At 31.2% G+C, this 9,590-nt stretch overlaps 1 protein-coding gene across 1 annotated transcript in view; it reads left to right on the top strand.

Moving 5' to 3' along the window:
• Window positions 1–796: 796 nt before the first annotated feature.
• The window catches only part of LOTGIDRAFT_102650 (hypothetical protein), a gene marked incomplete at both ends in the record, with an annotated part of 12,999 nt that continues 4,205 nt past the window's right edge, over window positions 797–9,590 (top strand). Inside the window, 6 exons of the mRNA XM_009045649.1 lie at window positions 797–941; window positions 2,419–2,548; window positions 3,102–3,202; window positions 4,223–4,362; window positions 6,022–6,148; window positions 7,558–7,733. Of these exons, the coding sequence (XP_009043897.1) occupies window positions 797–941; window positions 2,419–2,548; window positions 3,102–3,202; window positions 4,223–4,362; window positions 6,022–6,148; window positions 7,558–7,733 (819 nt within the window). The remainder of the gene's footprint in view (window positions 942–2,418; window positions 2,549–3,101; window positions 3,203–4,222; window positions 4,363–6,021; window positions 6,149–7,557; window positions 7,734–9,590) is intronic.

Below are 9,590 nucleotides of genomic sequence, written 5' to 3'. Positions count from 1 at the left end.
AATATCAATAATCCAAACACATCAAATTATTGCATCAATATACATGATCACACCATGTTTCATTAAAATCAATTGAAAACTGTAGTCTCTTATGTGTTCACAAACAAATTTTGACGTGTTTTTCCTAAGTCAAGGGCAATAACTCAAAGACCGTTCATTAAAATATCACATTTGAACTTGTCCATGATCTCATCAATATAAATGATCACACCAAATTTCATTAAAATCAGTTGAAAACTGTAGTCTTTAAAATCAGTTGAAAACTGTAGTCTCTGTTGTGTTCACAAACAAATTTTAATGCATTTTGGCTAAGTCAAGGGCAATAACTCAAAAACCGTTTGTCGAAAGATCGTCAACTTCGAACTTGACCAAGATCTCATCAATATGAATGATTACACCAAATTTCATTAAAATCAGTTAAAAACTGTAGTCACTATTGTGTTCACAAACAAATTTTGACCCGTTTTTCCCAAGTCAAGGGCAATAACTCGGCAGCAGTAATTTGAAATTAATTTTCTAATATTGTTACAGCAGACTACATTATATCTTTGTTTTGTACAATAAAGAGGTGTTCCAACCCCTAAAACTAACCCTAATGAACATCCAGCTGCACTCTATTTAAGAAAATGCAAGATCTTTATCTAACCCTAAACATGCTATATTATAATGAAATGAAATCTTATCTGTATATCCCTGATTAATGATCAAATCCCATCCATTTGAAATCACCTCTTAACCTTGTTATAAATACATTTATAGAATATAATATTAATTTGTAGATATGAAGATGGCTACTATGTTAAATGAAGATAATGTTCAGCAGAAGTTAGAATGTATAACTAGTGCACAAGACAGTATACAGAGTGTGTCGTTATGGGTCATTCATCATAAATCTGAGAGTAATCAATTAGTTAAAATATGGCTGAAAGTATTGAAAAAAGGTATTTTCGCATTTTATACAACATCTGTTTATTATAAATTTCTCTCAAACTAGATCCAAAATCAACTTTTCATCCGATCTGTTATTCTAGTTAGTTGATAGTATATGTCATCTGCTCAGATACATCTCCTTCAAGTAGATTATTACTGATTATATATTCTAGTGTAGATGCACACAAGTGCCATGATGTTCTTTTATTAGATATCTGCTAAAAATGTTAATTTTGTCATGCTCGAATCATTTGAAATCTAGTCAAGTATTTAACAAAGTAATATTTATAGTGTGAACGTCGGCTGGATTTTTGCACTCTTTTGTTTACTTTTTTTTCTTTCTTTGAAGGTGTAAACTATTGTTATTAGTTGTGAATTTTATATTCTTCTTCAATAAATATTGACTGGCAGCTTGACCGCAGATCACTATATGGAATGTTTTCTTATTGATTTTCTCATGTTTTAAATTTTCCTTTCCTTTATTATCTTTATACCCTTCCTTCTACTTTCTACTTAGAGTGGTGGCCGTTTTTGTTACCGTCTTGAATCTTGAGTAAAATTTCACATGTACACGGTGCTTTCACGACAAGATTAACGCCTTTGCTGATAGGATTTATGACAAGTTATTTTATTATTATTTAATTATTTTATCGTCGAGCATCATCATCCAATCAAATTCATTTTTATATGCCCACATGGAATGTGAATGTATATTGCCGTCGTCCTTCTCTGTCCTTCCATCCGTTCACATTTTTGTAAGCACAATAGAGACTACACTTTTTATACAAACTTGATGAAACTTGGTATGCATGTATAGTGATCAGATCTCAGTCATCTTGAAAATTGGTAATAATCAGATGAACAGTTTCATTTCTGACAGCTGTTAGTGTTACCTTGCCTAGCAAGCTATATTTTTCAATCGCATGATCGCCAACATAGTGGAAACCAACCGTCTTGATATTTTTGTCTCCTCCTGTGCCCTTGTCTGGTTGGTGAAACTCTTGACAAGACTAAGACTAATCACCGATCAAGTCCGTTCGTGTGCCCCAACTTTAAGCATTCTCAGTTGAAGCTCCAAAATGCTAGGTTAATCTTAATCTTAAGATATTGAGTTTTGTGATAAATTATGTTGGTGTGAAAATGATACAGCCTTAGTGCAAACTTATTGTCACAATTTTTACAACAGCATAAAAGGGACTACTACATCTTCTTTGAAAGAGTGACATTTGACTGTAAAAGGATGAAAAATCTTGATGTACTAAGGCAGAATCCAGCCCTGCATTGAGTTGGCATATGTTCTGCAGCATTTTTGAGAGTGTTTTTTTTTTAACTGTCCCATTGATAAGTACTGAAGGCCAGCTAAAAGATTTTGTGAAATTATTTAATAATAAAGCAAGATCTTATTTAGTCAAGCAACTTCTGTTTTCAATAGATGTTTCAATCAAGATTTTACTGGTATATCTCTATTTCTTGCATTTATAATTTCAGTTGATGTATCTCAGAAACTTCTCCTATTTTATCTATGTAATGATGTGGTGCAGAATTGTAAAAGAAAACAGGCTGTTGAGTTTTTGGAAAGTTTTAAAGGTGTTCTAGGTGAAAGTATTCAATTAGTCAAGTAAGTATTTTCTCAAATGTCAAGTTTCACATTGGTGGATAATCGGAAATGGCATTGATGCGAAAAATTCAATGGAAAACACCATTTGCAGTACTATTCTTTACACCAAATGTTTACGAAATTCCTGATAAGATAAATTAAATAGTGACGTACAGATTTCCAAGGGAAGTTATTAGTCTCTAATGACGAGAATATGGGATTGCAAGAGCACCAGTAAAATATAAACAATATACATGTTTGCTATCGGTGCTTATTGCTTAAGGATCATGAACTAAAGGTAGTGTGATGTGGAATACTGCAATTTGAAATGTTTATTACCAATTATTAATTGTAAATATTAATACTTGAATTTCTTAAGTTATATTTTCAGGGGATAAGATTCCAGAGCCAATACTTTTACTTGTCAGTCATGGAACTAACCTAAAAAGCTTGTTTTTTGGGGTTTTTTTTTTTTGTTGAATAACAGTTTGGTTCATATGTCTAAGTAAAAAAAAACTAAAAATATGAACAGATAAATAATCAGATGGTATATTTTCTCATTTAAATATTTCAGGGATACAACAATTAAACCAAAAGTATTAAGAATTTTAAATATATGGCAAGAAAGAAATGTATATAAAGCTAAATTTATTACCAAACTAAAAGCTATTCTTGGTAAGTAGTTTACATAAACTTGATAATAAAAAAAATTGCAATGTTTCCCCTTTTCTGTGAAGACAATATTGTGCTGAATCCAAATTGAATAAATTGGAGGTCTAGATGTTCTGTTTTTTTGTTGTAAAAATGCAACATGAGTAGAATGGTTCAATTAGAACCTCACAAGCATGTGATCTTGATGCTGCTAGGGCTTAGTCTTTAATAACCAATTCAACTGTGTAACTCATTTATAATAGTTTGCCCTGAATACAAATCTGGATTTCAAATCAGTCAAACTTCCTTCTATTGGTGATTTGTTGGATTCAAAGTGCTATCATTCATCTGGATTTCCCAAGTTAGAATGGATTGTTTGCCAAGGATATAATTAGTTTAAATGTGATATACCTATTAAGTAGCAAAGATGTGTTACCTAGATTATGTTTGATAGTGGTGTTCTCATTAATGATATTATGTCTAACATTATCAACGAATAAATAGTTGAATGCTAGATGAAGATCTCAGCAGGAATATCTGGGAAGCCAAACATACTACTTTTCTAATTTGTGCCACTCATTTACAAAAAGTAATTTAATAGGGCCTAAAATTACCTGTGCAGTTGAATGAGGATGCTCCAGGTCTGATTCAAAACATTAAACGGACAGTCCAGTTTCATTTTTAGAATAGATAGCATTAGAAATTATTGGTAAATGCTTGCATTGATTTCTATCGTCTACTGTCCTTACGTCTGTCCACATTTCTTGTTGACACAATAGAGACCAATCTTAATGAAACTTAGTATGCATGTATATATTGATGAGATCTCAGTCAAATACAAAATTGGTTATAATTGAATGAAGGGTGTTAGGGTTTTTAGTTTGAATTTGATAATTTGATGAAGACACTAAAGACTTTGTTATCACTTCTGCCAGTTACTTTGCCTGGCAAGCTATCTTTTATGGATTGTCTTTTTACGTGCAGATTCATTTTATTATTAAATGAAAAATGTTATATGTTTTGTAGAGAGTGAAAGTAAAGTAGTGACACCATCTCCAGTAAGTAAAGAAGTATATAAAGCAACGAAAAAAGACCCCAAGTCAAATGGAACCAAAGAATCAAAAGCTAAGGAGACACCTGCTGTACAGAAGATTGACAGTGCCCAACTTTTGGCTGAGTTCAAGGTAATTTTTATACGCCCACATGGAAATGTGGACGCATATTTCCGTCGCCCCTGTCCGTCCGTCGGTCCGTCCGTCCGTCCATCCACATTTGTTGAATGTACGATATAGAGGCTACAGCTTTTATCTGATCTTGATGAAACATGGTTTGCATGTATATATTGATAAGATCTCGGTCAAGTTCGAAATTGGTAATAATCGGATGAACGGTTTCAGAGTTATTGCCCTTGACTTAGTAAAAACGCGTTAAATTTGGCTTGTATGCACGATACAGGCTGTAATTTTTATGTGATCTTGATGAAACTTAGTATGCATGTATATATTGATGAGATCTAGGTCAAGTTCGAAATTAATAATAATCGGATGAAAGGTTTCAGAGTTATTGCCCTTGACTTAGTAAAAATGCGTTAAATTTGGCTTGTATGGACGATAGAGGCTGCAATCTTTATCTGATATTGATGAAAATTAGTATGCCTGTATATATTGATGAGATCTCGGTCAAGTCCGAAATGGGTAATAATCGGTCTCAGAGTTATTGCCCTTGACATAGTAAAATTGCGTTAAAATTGATTGGTATGCCCAATGAACGCTTCAATTTTGATACCATTTTGATGAAACTTGTATGCATGAATATATTGATGGGATATCGGTCAAGTTTGAAGTTGGTAATAATTGGATGAACGATTTCAGGGTTATTGCCCTTGACTTGATAAAATTGGCTTTAAGGCAGGCTACAGACTGCAGTTTTTATCTGAAATGGATGTATATATGGACAAGATCTCTGTCAAGTTGAATTTGGTAACAATTGGGTGAACGGTTTTGGAGTTATTGCCCTTGAATTAATTCTATGTGTCTAATTTGGCTTGTAGGCTTGATAGAGAAATTAGTGAAAAGAGGATGAATGGTTTCACATATTAAACCTTTGTTACTTTGTTATGATTTCTGAAATTTTGGTAGTGGGCGTATGTTACCTTGCCTGGCAAGCTATCTTTCAAGTTATTGGGAGATTATAACAAACTTTTGATTGAAACTAATTCTGTTTTGTTTAAAGGTTCAGGTATGTGCTAGCCTAAAAGTTTGTCGATGTACAGAAGTTTCCTGTTTGAAAATGTAAACACGATCTCTGTGAACTAATATTGAGTTTTGGTCCTGACATCTGAACAGATTTTCAAGCTTTAAGTCGTGTTAGGCAGTTATACAACCATTTGATTTGTTCATAAAACTAAAATTGAATCAGTTTTTTTAGCACTATTTTAATGTTAAGTTATCAAGAAATAGGTACATGGTATTTAATCATAGGATGTTAAAAATCAATCTATCTACCTGCAAAAAATATATAATACAATTGTGCTGAATGGGCATTATTTGTAGATTATTGTTTGTCAATAAATACTTCTATACCAAAATCATTCATGATATTCTGACAACAGGAAACTGTAATTTATTAAGTTGTTTGATAAATACTAAAAAAGAAATAATAAAACAGAACCTGAAGCATGTTGTTACCCACTGTTAGTTCAATGCTATGGGATCTTCAGTTTATTCTTGTTCTGTTTTAATCTTTCTATATCTCTCAATTGATGTATTGAACAATAGTATTTTAACAGTGGGTATTTGATAATTTAAATATTGAAATATATTTTTAAGTTATTTATATTTCAGCCGCAATTATTTATACATAAAGTAACAGATTTAAGGAAGTTAGAACTAGAAAATGATATTAAACAACAACAGTTATCTAAGGTTAAATTTGATGAATCCAGTCTTGATACCATCAAACAATTAAAAGGTAAGAGTCCAATACAATTCTGTTTTCTGAAGTACTTACATGTAAGGGGTATGCTAGTATAATTGGACAAAGTTTTTGCACATTTCAGACCAAAAACTAGAAACTAATCGGACAGAAGTAATTCATGTTAAATCTACAGAATAAAATAGAAACATCGTCCAGATTTTATTATAATATTCTAGTAGTCAATATTGTCAGTCTTCACTTGTGATTGTTACTCTTGCACTTTATATTTATATTGATAAAATTATGCATATTGAAGGCATTGCAGACTTAAATTGATATATATCCAAATAAATATTTATGAAAAACACCCTAACTTTTTCAGAAAACTGCGAAATTGACTTATATATTAGATCTGAAATTATTGAAACTTTGTATTGGTGAGATCTTTGTTAAATATGAATGATTGCTCTTGACTGAAGAGCATAGTATTGATATAAATTTATTTGCATATTGTTAAATTGAGAAAAGTAATAGTTTGATTTGCATTAGGATCAAGCTGCCATGAAATTTGTTTCTTCTTGAATGTTCAATCCAAATTGATTGACCAACAATACACAGAATTTATTGATACTCCATGTCATAATCGAACAAAAATTGCAAAATATTGTAGATTTATCTTAAATTAAAGTGAGGAGTACATGTTTATAATAAAAACATTATAGTAGAGATAAGGTGGGACTAAATCTTGTCTTTTTATATGCCCACATGAATTGGGGGGCGTATATTGCCGTCACCCATGTCCGTCGTTCTATTTTTAGCTCGTAATCATACTAGAAGGCACAATTCTTGATGGATTTTGACGAAACTTGGTGTGAGTGTTCGTAATCACCCAATGATGAACCCTATTGAAAATCAGAAGAATTTAAAAATATTTAGTATGAGTTATTGCCTTTGTTATTGAAAACGCGTTCAAATTTAGCTCTTAAACACTAAAAGGCATGATTCTTGCTTGATTTTGACAAAACCTGGTTTTATTATTCATTCCCTCGCTGAATATTGAATATTTGCCTTCTAGAGTTTTCACGAGCTAAAAATTGAACACGTTTTCAAGAACAAGCGAAATAACTCAAACTCCATATTATTCAGTATCGCTCTAAAGAGTTCAAAAGAAGTCTATGTCTGAAGGTTGAATATTTCATACTGGTGATTGTTACTTTACTGCTAAATATTTTTATTCAAAATCAAAACTGCCAGTGGGCGTATATTACCTTGCCTGGCAAGCTATCTTTAATAAAAGAGTTTAATTTAATTTTACAAAGCTTGCTTGACCTAAGAAGTGTGAACATCATTTTTGACCCCATATATCCCTTTCAGTCAATGTTTCTCATGGCGGTGAATTTATACCTTGCTCAGGTTTGAATTGGACAATATTCTGCTAAGAAAGGTTATCTCATATTTTGTAGATAAAACCCAAGGGAATGAATTCTCTAAGAATTTTGAAGAAGCTGTAGCTAAGTTAGAATCTACAGTGAAATATTTAGAACAAGATGTTAATGATAGAGGTGAAGTGATAGATCTAGCTGAAACTAGTCAATTATTCTATGATGAACAGTATAAAGAAGCAAAAATAGTTGTAAATGTGAGTATATTTTTGTGTCTTGTTGTTAATGAGTGATGGTCTTTATAAAGAAGCCAAAATAGTTGTAAATGTGAGTATATTTTTGTGTCTTATTAATGAGTGATGGTCTTTATAAAGAAGCCAAAATAGTTGTAAATGTGAGTATATTTTTGTGTCTTGTTGTTAAAGAGTGATGGTCTTTATAAAGAAGCCAAAATAGTTGTAAATGTGAGTATATTTTTGTGTCTTGTTGTTAAAGAGTGATGGTCTTTATAAAGAAGCAAAAATAGTTGTAAATGTGAGTATATTTTTGTGTCTTGTTGTTAAAGAGTGATGGTCTTTATAAAGAAGCAAAAATAGATGTAAATGTGAGTATATTTTTGTGTCTTGTTAATAAGTGATGGTCTTTATAAAGAAGCAAAAATAGTTGTAAATGTGAGTATATTTTTGTGTCTTGTTGTTAAAGAGTGATGGTCTTGATAAAGAAGCCAAAATAGTTGTAAATGTGAGTATATATTTGTGTCTTGTTGTTAATGAGTGATGGTCTTTATAAAGAAGCCAAAATAGTTGTAAATGTGAGTATATTTTTGTGTCTTGTTGTTAATGAGTGATGGTCTTTATAAAGAAGCCAAAATAGTTGTAAATGTGAGTATATATTTGTCTCTTGTTATCAAAGAGTGCTGGTCTTTATAAAGAAGCCAAAATAGTTGTATATGTGAGTATATATTTGTCTCTTGTTGTTAAAGAGTGATGGTCTTTATAAAGAAGCCAAAATAGTTGTAAATGTGAGTATATATTTGTCTCTTGTTATCAAAGAGTGCTGGTCTTTATAAAGAAGCCAAAATAGTTGTATATGTGAGTATATATTTGTCTCTTGTTGTTAAAGAGTGATGGTCTTTATAAAGAAGCCAAAATAGTTGTAAATGTGAGTATATATATGTCCTTTGTTGTTAAAGAGTGATGGTCTTTATAAAGAAGCCAAAATAGTTGTAAATGTGAGTATATATATGTCCTTTGTTGTTAAAGAGTGATGGTCTTTATAAAGAAGCCAAAATAGTTGTAAATGTGAGTATATATTTGTCTCTTGTTGTTAAAGAGAGATGGTCTTTATAAAGAAGCCAAAATAGTTGTAAATGTGAGTATATATTTGTCTCTTGTTGTTAAAGAGTGATGGTCTTTATAAAGAAGCCAAAATATTTGTATATGTGAGTATATATTTGTGTCATGTGGTTAAAGAGTGATGGTCTTTATAAAGAAGCCAAAATAGTTGTAAATGTGAGTATATATTTGTCCTCTGTTGTTAATGAGTGACAGTCTTTATAAAGAAGCCAAAATATTTGTAAATGTGAGTATATATTTGTGTCTTGTGGTTAAAGAGTGATGGTCTTTATAAAGAAGCCAAAATAGTTATAAATGTTAGGATATATTTGTGTCTTGTGGTTAAAGAGTGATGGTCTTTATAAAGAAGCCAAAATAGTTGTAAATGTTAGGATATATTTGTGTCTTGTGGTTAAAGAGTGACAGTCTTTATAAAGAAGCCAAAATAGTTGTAAATGTTAGGATATATTTGTGTCTTGTGGTTAAAGAGTGATGGTCTTTATAAAGAAGCCAAAATAGTTGTAAATGTTAGGATATATTTGTGTCTTGTGGTTAAAGAGTGACAGTCTTTATAAAGAAGCCAAAATAGTTGTAAATGTTAGGATATATTTGTGTCTTGTGGTTAAAGAGTGATGGTCTTTATAAAGAAGCCAAAATAGTTGTAAATGTGAGTATATATTTGTGTCTTGTGGTTAATGAGTGACAGTCTTTATAAAGAAGCCAAAATAGTTGTAAATGTTAGGATATATTTGTGTCTTGTGGTTAAAGAGTGACAGTCTT

This window comes from Lottia gigantea (genome assembly GCF_000327385.1).
Source record: "Lottia gigantea unplaced genomic scaffold LOTGIsca_1, whole genome shotgun sequence".
Taxonomy (NCBI): domain Eukaryota; kingdom Metazoa; phylum Mollusca; class Gastropoda; family Lottiidae; genus Lottia; species Lottia gigantea.
The sequence above is the reverse complement of the archived record's forward strand: the minus strand, read 5'-3'. Positions and strand labels throughout refer to the sequence as shown.